The 13,591-nt window shown below is 36.2% G+C and overlaps 1 protein-coding gene across 2 annotated transcripts in view; it reads left to right on the forward strand.

Annotated features, from left to right (window-relative positions):
- The window catches only part of Mkln1 (muskelin 1), a 122,202-nt gene that overhangs the window by 89,779 nt on the left and 18,832 nt on the right, over positions 1 to 13,591 (forward strand). For both annotated transcript variants that reach the window (XM_031381444.1, XM_031381445.1), the window contains exons 13-16: positions 3,363 to 3,510; positions 4,481 to 4,595; positions 6,611 to 6,750; positions 10,174 to 10,276. In XM_031381444.1, the coding sequence (XP_031237304.1) occupies positions 3,363 to 3,510; positions 4,481 to 4,595; positions 6,611 to 6,750; positions 10,174 to 10,276 (506 nt within the window). The remainder of the gene's footprint in view (positions 1 to 3,362; positions 3,511 to 4,480; positions 4,596 to 6,610; positions 6,751 to 10,173; positions 10,277 to 13,591) is intronic.

The following is a 13,591-nucleotide window of genomic DNA, read 5'->3' on the forward strand; positions in this document are numbered from 1 at the left end:
ATGTGCTAAGACACCCCAGGAGCTGTATGAGTTAATCAGCTACTCGGGTTCTTCTTTGTCTTGAGTTTAAAAGTATTCTACCAAATAGAGACCCCGTGGAGAGCTGTTCTTATTGTTTCATGTTTCTTTGGAAGTTCCTCAATTGTTCTGTGTCTATGTCTTAGCTAAAGAAATTAATAAATATATACTTTGGACTATGAAGCAAAATAAAGATGTGATTAATTTATTAATTAATATAATAGCATAAATTTCCTCAGTAATTGAAAGGACTTCAAAAATATTAGTTTCTTTGTCTTCTTTCTAAGGTTTTCTTCTAAGTAAAAAATTCTGGCATCACTGTTTATTATGTGGTCAAACCAAGGAAGGAAAAAAGAAACAAATAATATTCAGACTGTCATGATTTCTTACTTCCCCTCTTACTTGTCCTTTTTTCCTACAAAAAAACTAGGAAAAGTGAAGAACTATCACAATTTTTTTAAACAAACCAAAAATAACAGACTGACAGATAATTGCTATGTAATTCTACTGTTTTCTCAAACAAGTATGTATTTAGAATGTGTGCATGATTAACTTATGATCTCAGACAAGTATATATTCAGAATGTGTTCATGGTTAAATTGTGGTATCAGAGAGCATATATTCAGTATGTGTGCAGGATTAATTTGTGGTCTCAGACAAGCATGCATTCAGAATATGTTATGAATTTAGCTTGTGATCTCAGACAAACGTGTTCAGAATGTACGCATGGTTAACTTGTGGTTTCAAACAAGCATACATTCAGAATGTATGTGGCGTTAACTTGTCTCATTTACTGATCTGCACGACTCATTTCTTTCTTTTTTTTTTTTTAAAGATTTATTTATTGTTATATGTAAGTACACTGTAGCTGTCTTCAGACACACCAGAAGAGGGCGTCAGATCTCATTACAGATGGTTGTGAGCCACCATGTGGTTGCTGGGATTTGAACTCAGGACCTTTGGAAGAGGAGTCAGTGCTCTTAACTGCTGAGCCATCTCGCCAGCCTGACTCATTTCTTTCTGTGTGTCAGTTTGTAAAGACTGGTTAAATTTCTGGCATTTGGTCAAGCTTATTAAAAGCAGCTCAATTGAAAAGCATTTAAAATCACGTGTTTTAAATCACCTATGTTGCACACCCCAGCCCTAGTCCCCTAAGCCCTTGTTCAGCATCTCTGCCACCTATTAAAAACTGTAAAGTGAGAAGGTAGCCTTGTCTTCTTCTTGGGGATAATAATATACATGACCAGATTAATAGTTATGGCATGTTAGGGTGGAATGTCCTTTTGCTTTTTTGACATTTGGGTCTTTTGGGTTTTGATAATGCTGGTTTTTTTAATCCAGTTTTTAGTTCATTATTATAAAAATGATACATGTAATTAATAAAGCAAGATTCAAACAATATAGGACATTATAGTATAAAATATTATTACCAAAGTAGTAAACTAACACAGTTTGCTAATTTCTTTATCCAAATTCAGTCTAAGAGAAGTAAAAATAAGAGTGTGGTGGTTTGAATATACTTGGCTCAGGGAGTGGCACTATTAGGAAGTGTGGCCTTATCAGAGGAAGTGTGTTACTATGGGGGTGGGCTTTGATACCTTCCTAACCACCTGAAAGGCAGTCTGCTCCTGCCTTCTTTTGGATGAAGATGTAGACCTCTCAGCAACTTTGGTGCCATGCCTGCCTGGACACTGCCATACTTCCCACCTTGATGATAATGGACTGAACCTATAAGCTAGTCCCAGTTAAATGTTGTCCTTATAAGACTTGCCTTGGTCATGGTATCTGTTGACAGCTGTGAAACCCTAAAATAAAGAGCCAAGTAGGGTCTAAGAACTCAGTTTAAGTGACCCAAAGACTCTATCTCCAAACTACCTTGAATTATTATTCTTAGCCTACCATTATAGAAGAAGTACTTAGCAGTAGCTCATTCATTGTCAGAATCCAAACAGCAGCATTATGCAATGCAGGTGTCTTAGTTACTGTTCTATTGCCTTGGCAAAACACCATGATCAAGGAAACTTACAACAGAAGGAGTTTAATTTGGGGCTTACATTTCTGGAGGATTAGACCCCATGACTGTCATAGCAGGGAACCTAGCAGCAGGCAGCAAAACATGACACTGGAGCCATAGCTGAGAGCTTACAACCTCATCCACAGACAGGAAGCAGAGACAGAGAGGCACTAGGAATGGTGTGGGCTTTTGAAACCTCAAAGCCCACCCTGTACCCCACCCCCAGTAAATGGGTCCCCAACTGGGAATAAAGTATTCAAACACAGGAGGATATGGGGCCATTCTCATTCAGACCACCACAGCAGGAACTCCTGAGGTGCTCAGAGTTGATGAAAGCAGGACTGGCCTCTGAGCTCACTAGTTCATTTCTTCTCCTCTTCTCTTTCAGTGACTGCCTTGTGTTTATCCCCAATGGTTTAAAAGTACAGTCCTTGTATAGGGCTGTAGTTATTGTTGCCTAGCTTCACTTCCTTACTGCTCTTCCCTCCTGTTTCCCATAAACCCACTGGTGTGGGTCCCAGTCCAGGTTTGGCCTCTGAATCCTCTCCTTTATACAATCCAAAAGAATATATTGCTTATTCTCTGAAGAACATTACCTCCTCATAGATCAACATGAGTAGACACTAGAGGACTGTAGCTGTCTCAAAAAGAGATCAGTAAACTCACAACATATGTGATCAAAACTTTCATCTTAAATTCTGCCTTAGCTTCCAGAGTGCTAGGATTATAGGGGTATATGTCACCTTGCCTGCATAAAATGATGCTGTATTACAGTTTGGATTTGTAGTTCTTAAGGACAGTGATGTTGAGTAGCATTCACTGTGCTTATTGACCACTTCTGTATATTCTTGGAGATGCCTTACCTGTTAGGAAGTTAAGAACGAGTCATCAGTTATTTACCCTGGACACAGGCCTTTCAGGTCTATGGCTTGCACATCTTTGTTCCTATTCTGTAGATTACCTTTGCATTTTTAAAATCACTTTTGCTCTTGTTCTGGTGCTCACTCCTGTGCACAAACTCACTTGTGTGCTTCCTCCCTCCCTCTCCCTCTCTCCTCTCTTCCCCTCCCCCTTTCTTTGTAAGTGTGTGTTGTGTATATGTTCTACTTTTGATACTGAGAACAAGTAGTGAACAAAGCAACCTCTGCCTTTATGTCGATTACATTCTAGAGCAAAAGGAAGGCTGTAAACAATGTCTATTGTTTAAATCAAATGATTGTGAGGTGTGTTACAGTTGGCATATAGAGCAAATTAAAGATACATAATGAGTTAGTTCTAGTCTGCTGTTTATTGTGAATATTGCCATCTTAAGTATTCTTTTCATTTTTAGTTCCAATGACCGGATTCACACAGAGAGCAACTATTGATCCAGAACTGAATGAAATACATGTCTTATCTGGACTTAGCAAAGACAAAGAAAAGAGGGAAGAGAATGTGAGAAATTCATTCTGGATTTATGACATTGTGAGGAATAGCTGGTAAGGACTCTTGTCTGTGCTGCAATCCCAGAGATACATAATGAAGTTGGTTTATTTAAAAATTAGAGGAGTAGGAGACTTGTGTTAATTTGTGATATTGAAAGAATACTAAATTTGTGTTACATATTTTGAGACATTTTATTATATAGCCCTAGCTGGCTTTGGACTCACAATTTTCTTGCTTCTACCTGGGGTTATAGGTGTGAGCTGCCCCACCTGGCCTAAAATATTAGTACTTTAAAGAAATGAGTATTGTAAATAAAATCAGTACTTGTGTGTACAACGGCATCAAAGGAGTGGGATTTTACTCTGCTCACTTTACTCTGGTCACTTCCCTTTCTGGAGATTTAAAGAGTTGTATACTGGACTAGGTTCTGCCACCAAGTAGCTAGATAAAGTTAAAACTAATGTTCTGTAAACATCTCCATGTCCTAATGCTGGTGAAGGAATAGTTTTGAGTTAGCATTTCCAAGCCAAGCCTTGTCTCAGAGCATCTGGCAAAGCAGACGCTACATGTTTTGCTGGGGAAACACAGTTGCAGAAGATCCAGCTCTTGTATTCAGTGACAGAACAGAAACACTTCCAAGAATGGTTCTGTTTTCTATGGTAGTATGCTTGGCAACTGAAAGCTGTTGTTTTCTGAGAAAGATGTTTTGTTTGCATTCAGAACAAGAGTGCTTGAGTCTTCTACTGTGAGTACACAGTAAAATACTACATCAGTCAGTTCCTGTTTCTGGGTACAAGATAGGTAGTTCTGAAGTAAGCTATTGTGAAAGGTCAGAATTAGCTCTAAAAAGTGTGTGTCCTTTCGTGAGAGTTCCTGCCTTTGCACTTTGATATGAACAAGTGTACATTTGTTTCTGCTGATTATTTGGGCATTGGCAGTTAACTTACTGGCTATAATTGTATAAACTTATATGGCTGCTGGTGATTCTCTGAAGTACAGTGTCTTAAAAGCAGTGTCTTCCAGGTCTTGTGTCTATAAGAATGATCAAGCTGCAAAAGAGAATCTGAGTAAAAGTCTTCAGGAAGAAGAACCATGCCCAAGGTTTGCCCATCAGCTCGTTTATGATGAACTACACAAGGTATGCTGACCACTTTGATCTTTGCATTTTCAGTGAAATATGCAGTCTGAAAGGATCTCTGAATAGGTCTTATTTCCTTTTTTTACTTTTTTTTTTAACTGGGTAAGTTGCCCAGGATGCCTTGAACTCTCTGTAGCCCAAGCAAAGCTTAGAATCCTCCTGCCTCAGCTTCCCAAATAGCTAGAATTACAAGACTATCCTACTAGCCCCAGTTTTTTCTAAAATTCTTGAAAAGAATATACCTTATGTATATTCTTATACCTTGGCACTTCTTATCATGTTATTTTTATTTTTCTACCCTACTCTGGAACAGGATCTCACTAAGTAGCCTAGGCTAGTCTCAAACGCAAGCTTCTTTTGCCTTACAGGTTTACACCATAACATTTGTCCTATTTTGAAATCATCACTGGCTTCTTTATCACTCTACAGAATAGATAAATAACCTGTGTCATTGTATATATGTTGTGAATATCTGTCTTAGTTTGGATTTTACGGCTGTGAACAGACACCGTGACTAAGACAACTCTTATAAGGACATTTAATTGGGTCTGGCTTACAGGTTCAGAGGTTCAGTCTATTATCATCAAGGTGGGAGCATGGCAGCATCCAGGCAGGCATGGTACAGGCAGAGCTGAGAGTTCTATGTCTTTATCTGAAGGCCTATAGGAGAAGACTGGGTTCCAGGCAGCTAGAATGAGGGTCTTCAAGGCCACACCTCCTAATAGTGCCACTCCCTGGGCCAAGCAAATTTAAACCATTACAATAGCCAAGTATAAAATACAGTTTTTGCATTTTGAAAAGGATCTGGCATTAGCTTTTCCAATTATATAAGAAATCATTTGATCTATATATTTCTGGTATAAGTAACCTCTATCTATCAGCACTATAAAAATAATTTTTGTTTCATTAAGTGTTCAGGCCCTTGGTCCTGTGAAGGCTCTATGTCCCAGTGTATGGGACTGCCCGGGCCAGGAAGTGGGAGAGGGTGGGTTTGTGAGTAGCAGGAGGAGGAAGGGGATGGGGGTATTTTGGAGGAGAAACCAGGAAAGAGAAGAACATTTGAAATATAAATAAAGAAAATAGCTAATAAAAACAATAAGTGTTCAGAGTAGTTTCTGTAACTCTTTTTCACTCAGATTTGATGTGTAATTTAGTAACTGGACTCAGGTATCTTGAAATTTACTTTTGTGTTTCAACTATAGATGAACTTTTAATATTTGTGCAGTTTAGCTTGAAACCAGAAAAACAACAACAGGAGAAGGAACACAAGCTCTTACTCTAGAGTTTTCCAACTTAAGAGGTTAATGAAGATTTTCATTTAATGGGCTAGAAATAATATTTATTTTGTAATATCTCATACATGCTAAGCTAAGACATACAAATGTTTTCATTATTCAGGGAAATGTTGTAATATTTAATATAAGTTTAGAATAATATTAAAACTACTCTGTGAAATCGCTATTGGAATTCTTTTACATTTCTTGTTTAGTACTAATTGAACAATGGAATAATAATCTGAAAGTTTTAAGTATCATTCACTAGTTGGCATTCAGGTTAAAGCAAAGTAAGATATTAAAGTTTTCTATTCTCTTGGCCTTCAATGATTTTATTAAATACTGTATCAGAATTATTTTAAATATACTATTTTCTAGTTTGATCAACAATTAACTAGAAACCCTTTTATTTGTAGCTCTCTAAAACTATGTTGGATTAGCTTATTCCTACATTGGTTTTTGTTACAATCTTCTATTATCATTGTAATTATGATAGTATGATTTTAATACAAATGTAGATTAGGAAAATGCTTTAGCGTAAAATGAAAATGGAAAAAATCATGGGAAACCATTGTATCAGTTTAAAAGATTGTCAAATGAATAAGGCAAAGAGAGTTAGCTATTATGTACTCCTGGTAAAAGAAATTTTGTTATGACCTTTGTAGTCTTTTGAGTGTGTATGTGTTCTTTAACTTCTGGTTTGTTGTTTGTGAGTGGTTTTGTTTGATTTTGTTTTTATAGGTTCATTATTTATTTGGTGGAAATCCAGGAAAATCTTGCTCTCCAAAGATGAGACTAGATGACTTCTGGTCACTGAAGTTGTGCAGACCTTCAAAAGATTACTTACTGAGGCACTGCAAGTACCTCATAAGAAAACACAGGTATAAATATAATTTACTAAGCTGGCGTGGTAGCTTACACCTTTAATACTAGCACTCAGGAGGCAGAGGCAGATGGAGCTCTGTGAGTTCAAGACCTGCATGATCTACATAGTAAGTTCCAGAATAGCCAAAGTTACATAGTGAGACCCTGTCTGAAAGGAATTTTTTTTATAACTAAAAGTCTTTAGTTAGCATTGTTAGCTACTCTTGGTATGACCTAGCTGTGGGATCCAAGTCTCTTGTGATTGCCAGGTAGTCAAGTGCTGTAAATGTATTGGGTTTTGTAAATGTCTGTTCTTCCCTTTTGCTTTCTTCTTTCAAAGGAAGATACAAAGAAAGGATACATACACGTATCCTTGCTAATTTTTTAAAAAGCAAGTGAAATTTTTTAAGTGTTAACAGAAAAAAATAACATCAATTGTAGGATAATTATAAAATTGTGTGGCTGGTTAGACATGATTTATTCTAATGTAGCAAGTCACCAAGAATGTAGAAATGCACTTGTTTGGGTTACTGGCAGTCTTAAGTGCTGATAAAAGCTTGCAGTTCAGAAGAAGGCTGTCACTCATTTATTTCTATATGCTAGTATCTGAGTCTTAGTCTCATAGCTAGATAATGGAGTGAAAACTGCCATTGTCGTCATTTTGTCAAAGTAGAAAACTGAGGGATTTTTAAATGGTTTATATAACTCATAAGGTCACTCAGCTGAACTGATAAAGTGAGGGTTTGCTCCTGACCATTCTGGCTACAGAGAGCTCCATGTAACCACTATGCATGTGGTATGTATGGGGGTATATGTGTGCATTTTTATGTTTATCACATGTATTTATGTATTAGATTTTATGTAGAGTATAATTGCCTAAAATGTCTGTATATGCATAAAGCAAACCTGTGCTTTTTTTAAAAAAAATATGCTTAATTATCTTTCTCAACTTTCACAAGTTGTATTTTTGAGAAATTAATGCAGAAGATGCTATGAGGCATCTTTGTAAATAAACAAGTTTGTTTTCTGTAGAATCTAAAAAGAGGAGTGTGGCTTTCATGGGTGGTATGACAAGGAATGGACTGTTAATAAGGTTTAACCAATGAGATACTTTGAGCTAGCTGGGTAGAAAGTTAAAGTTAGCTTTTCAAAGACTTCTGATGCAGCCTGCAGAAGTGATTCAAGCCTTTAATTTCAGCACTTAGCAAGCAAAGTCAAGAGGATCTATGTGAGTTCAAGACCAGCAAAAAGAATAAGTACAATTTTTTTAAAGATTTATTTATTTTATTTGAGTACACTGTAGCTGTCTTCAGACACACCAGAATAGGGCATCGGATCCATTACAGACAGTTGTGGGCCACCATGTGGTTGCTGGGAATTGAACTCAGAACCTCTGGAAGAGTAGTCAGTGCTTTTAATTGTTGAGCCATCTCTCCAACCCATAAGTAAATTTTTTAAAAGACAAAAATAAATATGTATTCAAGGTCCTTTTTCAATATTAGACTTTAGCTGTCGGAACAAATGCCAAAAGTAACCATAAGAAAGGACTGAGATAGTGTGGTCTGTATTTTTATGCTACTACTATTATTCCAAGTAAAGAACTAGAGAAATGGTGGACCTTTAAACACAAGTTCTGTTTCTAGGCCTTTGTGGGTTAAGTTCTGAGATGAGTTAGCCATTCAGCTAGACTGACTCCAGAGACTCTCCCTGTCAGGTATGCACCTCCCGGCAGGTATGCACTGCCTCTCCGGGCTTTTGATGTCGATTCTGGGATCTGGACTCAGGACCCCGTGTTTGCTCAGCAAGCACTTTACCCACTAAGCTAACAACTCCCCTGCCTTTCCTTTAGATTGTAATAAAGAGAGTAATGCCCCCAAATAGTATTTGATATTTAGTCATGGCCTTTACAATTTTATTACATACAGACTTTATTTAACTGAAAATTAGGAGTCTTATTCTCTTGAGTCAGTGAGTGAGTGAAATACCATAAACGGTGTTAATATGTTAACAAGGGACAATCAAATGGATAATAGAAGACCCACTGTAAACATGTGAAAACATGTAGACCTTATGCTAAACTTTTGCTAAATTTAAGAGTTTACTATATTACATATAGAAGCTTGTTTCTATAATGTGGTTAACACATTTTGATAGAAATAACATACTAATTAGACAGCCTTTGATTATATAGACACTAGTACTACTAGAATGACTTTTGGTTTGGTTTTGGTTTTGATTTTAGTTTTTTTGAGACAGGGTTTCTCTGTGTAGCCCTGGCTGTCCTGGAACTCACTCTGTAGACCAGGCTTGGCCTCGAACTCAGAAATCCACCTGCCTCTGCCTCCCAAGTGCTGGGATCAAAGGCTTGTGCCACCACCGTCAGGCGACTTTTTGTTTTTCTTGTAGGAAGTTGTTTGTTCTATTTAGGTAAAATATAGATTTTGAGGAAATGAAGAATCTTGTGAACTGATTGGCTTTTCATAAAATATTCATCTTTTGAATTTGATGATGACTTGTGTTAGAAAGGAGCAAGACTTCTTATAGTATTAAAATCGTATTTAGCAACAGAGAAGAATTATTGAATAAACGCAGTTCTAGACTATAGAAACCAATTTCAGAAACGCTCTTTACTGGTCAAGAGAGCCTAGAGTGGAAACAATGACAAAGCCCACAAACGAGGGAAGATGTACTTTCAGGAAACTGAGTTCTTTACTGAACTTAGTAGAATGGCAAGTGAAATTTGGGTTTATTTCACATTGCAGGGGACTAGGGTATGCATAGGATATCTCAGTTAAAACAGCTATTTTAGCAGTAGCCCAGGCAGGCATAAAAACCCCTCCTCTGCTTTTAGTAAGGCCAGATGAAGAGTTGTGTGTGATGCTGGAACAGCTCCAGTGACTTTATTGTTTGCCTCATTGTTCAGCTGGCTGCTTCTGATTTTGTTTTCTCTAAGGCCTCAGAGCCTAGATACAGATTTAGTCTGTGAGACTAAGGAAGCAGTTTTAAGTCTATAGCAACTTGGTTTTGATGTGACACATTGGGGTCTTTTAAAGTTACTGTGTGAGTGAATATGCGCATTATAGTATGTGTGTGGAGGTCAGAGGACAATCTGAGGAGTGACCTCCCCTCAGTAACTGACTGGTTAAGACTCCATTACCGAGGCATCTCGCCAGCCTTCACACATTCCACAGCAAAGGTAGAAGCTCTGTCACAGACTTCCTGGCAGCACACTTGTGTCTGTGCCACAGAGCATTTCTAGTGCCTCTCTACAGAGATGACATCTGTACAGTCTGCATGGGAGAATTCTTACTCTGGATGCTCAAGAACAATTTTTTTAGATACCCAGAAGAGCTTATCTCTAAGCAGTATACCTTTCTTCAAGCCTTAAAGGCATTTCTTATAACTCAAAGTAATTGTTTCCCTTGTTTTGTATTTTCTAGGTTTGAAGAAAAGGCCCAAATGGATCCCCTTAGTGCTCTGAAGTATTTACAGAATGATCTTTATATAACTGTGGATCATTCGGATCCGGAAGAGACAAAAGAGGTAAAGAAGGAATGGGTAAAGTTTAGAAATGTTTTTCTAGTGTAAGTGCTTAAAGGAAAATGAAGAACTATGATGCACTGCCCTTAAGGATGCTCAATTGGGTAAAATAAAAGTGAATAGCTGTAGTGCACTCCAGCATTGGGAAGGTTGAGGCAGGAGGATTGATTGCTAATTAAAGGCTAGCTGAACTGACAAGGTGTCTCATTACACCATCTATCTGAGGGGAACAAAAGAAATTGAACAGGCATATTTGATTTATTCAAAAATAATTTTTAGGTATAAAATTTCAAATTAGACCTTAGTTTTGTATTTATGGAGGAAAGTTTTTAAAGTCTAGTTTTTATAGATCAAGGATTATATACAATCGTGACATATAGGCTTTTCTGTTGATGTTCAAGATCATTCAAGAAAGAGGAATTAAACTTCCCTTGTTTGTATGGAGAAAGTAGAGAGAAAAAGAGTTTGCCGTGTTTGGAATACTTGCAGTGTCAATATTTGTAAGAAGGTTCTAGCAGTATAACTTGACTATAACCCAGTAACTTCATTCACCTAATTCCTGAGCTTGAGAAGTGACTCTCTCAGGATTTTGTTCCATGGGGTAGAAGCAAATCTTTTTCAAGATTTCTGTCTTTCAGGCATATTTGCCTGTCTGCTGTGTGAACATGTCTTCAGTGGCTCTTATAGTCTTCTTTCCAGCAGCTTCGGAGATCTCTGCCCTTTGCTTGCTGTTTTCGTTCATTTCAGCAGTATCTGACCTGCAGCTATTTTGTCCTCGGACTCTGGAGCAGCTGGAGCAACTGGGCTGCAGCTCTGGTCCTTGACCTGTGCCTTGCTCAGTGCTGCCTTACTTTGGCTTGTAACTGCAATATCAAGCACCTTTCTTTCTTCAGTATTGACATGAATTTTGATTTAATGTCAGATTCTTCCTGGCAGCAGTATCATTGTGTTTTTAAGGCAATAAAACGTGCATATCTTCCTCACCAAAACAGAGATCCTCTCTCCTAGCCTGCTGTGAAAATAAGTTCTGACATTCTCACTCAGGCTGGTTATAGTTCTTCACAGGATATAGAATTAACAAACTACAATTTAGAACCCTCAGTTGCTTTTCTTTGAGTATTTGCCTGGTTTGTGATATCTTTTGAAATGTGGGAAATTACTGTAGTTTTGGTGAGAAAGAGTACATTTGGTTTAATCAGGTAGTTACGAGAATACATCAGTGAATATTTTGTTATACCATGCATTTCAGAATTCTAGATTTCCTTGTATTTTCTCCATGTTCTATATAAAGTGACTGACTATAACTGGACACATGCATTTTCCCCCTTATTTTTAAAAACCAGATCAAAACAAAATATTTCAGAGTAAAAAATTTCAGCTGAGGGAGCTGTATGTAGGTCAAATAAAAATTTTGTTCTTAGAACTGATGGGGAAAAATTAGAACATGGAGCTATTGCAAATTAAAACATAGGCATTTTAAAGTATTGGTAGTCAGCTATAATATTTTGTGAATCATAATATTTTGTGTGATGCAGGTTACCATTGCATCATCTAAAAGCTTAAGCAAGAGTTGTTTATACCTAGAAGTTAGTAAGATCGTATGTTCTTGTGAACATCAGAATTGTCTCTAAACTTCCCACTGTACCCTCAAGCTGTTTTGCATGTATATCGAAATACAGGAAACACTTGATGTTGGGAATGGTGGGCTATGAGACTATAATGTGGTTTCAAAATGGAGAATCAGGTTTAACTTTTAAACTACTTTATAATTAAAAAAATCTAAGTTATTTTTCACTGTGTGTATGTTTTATGTTTTATACATTTTCTCATTTTTAACTTCTCATTAACCAAAAGTATTTTATATAGATGTGGCTATTATCATAACCATCATTAAATTTTACCTAGGATTAGGACAGTAACTATTGCCTTCCTTCTTTGTTTCCTTCAGTCTCTAGAATATTGGTTTTTAATTGCTGATGAGCTTGCAATAAACTTTATACAAATTGTATTGATTCCACACTTTTGTAAATCTCAGAATCCTATTTTGTTTTGTTTTTGATTTGTTTTATTATTTTCGTTATTCCTTAGGTACCTGTTTTCTAAGGAGATAGAAAGGGTGGGGATCCAGGTGTGAGGGGACTTGGGGAGGAACTGGGAGGAGTAGGGAGAGGGGAAATTGTAATCAGACTTATATTACATGAAAAAAAGCTTAATTCCAGTAAATAAAAAAAATTAAAATTAAAGAAAAATAGTTAATGAAAATTGGGTTAAGTGTCAATTAAAATAATTTTACTTTTAACCAAATGTCTTTCACATGTTCCCACCATACTCTATTTTGAACTTTTCCTTGAAAATAGTTTTTGATATTTTTGCATATTGATTTTTTTAAGTTTTATTGCATTATAATGAGAAAAGTTACATGATTTTAATTTATCTGAATTTGTTACCATTTAAAAACATATTTTAAGTAAATAGAATTAAATCACATTCTTGTGTTCCTTTTGTACCCCAACTCCTCCCAGAGACCCCCTTCAATATCTACAATACCTTTTTTGTCATATTTTTTGAAATTTATAAAATATTATAACAATAAAAATGAGTATTATAAAAGTTGTTTGATATAAAACAACAATCAATTTAACAGTCTTATGTAGATGCTTGTCTACGGCAATACTGAAAATACATACATTTTTCTCAATGTAATTTTAAATAACTCCAAACATTAACTGTATATTTCAAAATAATACATCACTACTAATATTTTCTTAAATGAACAAAAATATATAAAGTGTTTTTGTTTGTTTTGTATTTAGTAGAGCTTAAGATCTTGGCTCTTACTGTGGTAAGAGTTACAGACATCAAGCAAAGCATTCAGTCTCACTCTTTGTTCTCTTACAAACCCCCTCCCCCAATTTAATTCTCTATGTTTCTTTTGGGTATATAAATACTTTTAAAATATGCAAGCTGTTCTGAAAACCATAGTATAGTGTGAAAACATGAATAAACAATACTACTACCAGAGAGGCTGAGATAGGAGAAGCAAGATCTCAAGACCTTTATGTTGTACACAGCAAGACACTGTCACGAACAAACAAGCTGAAAGTGTATATGTATTGTATAATATTGGACCTATTGCTCCAATTACCAAATTAGAGAGACCATTGGATAACAGTCAATAAATTTCTAATTCTTCATATTTTTGGATTTCAATCGATTAGGATATGCTGGTACTATTAATTTTCATATTAAAATATTAAGAAAAAGTAATTGTTACTTCCTGTTGTTTTTGTTCTAAGAGGTGGAATTAGGTTTGTGTGG

This window comes from Mastomys coucha, unplaced genomic scaffold, assembly GCF_008632895.1.
Source record: "Mastomys coucha isolate ucsf_1 unplaced genomic scaffold, UCSF_Mcou_1 pScaffold20, whole genome shotgun sequence".
Lineage (NCBI taxonomy): Eukaryota > Metazoa > Chordata > Mammalia > Rodentia > Muridae > Mastomys > Mastomys coucha.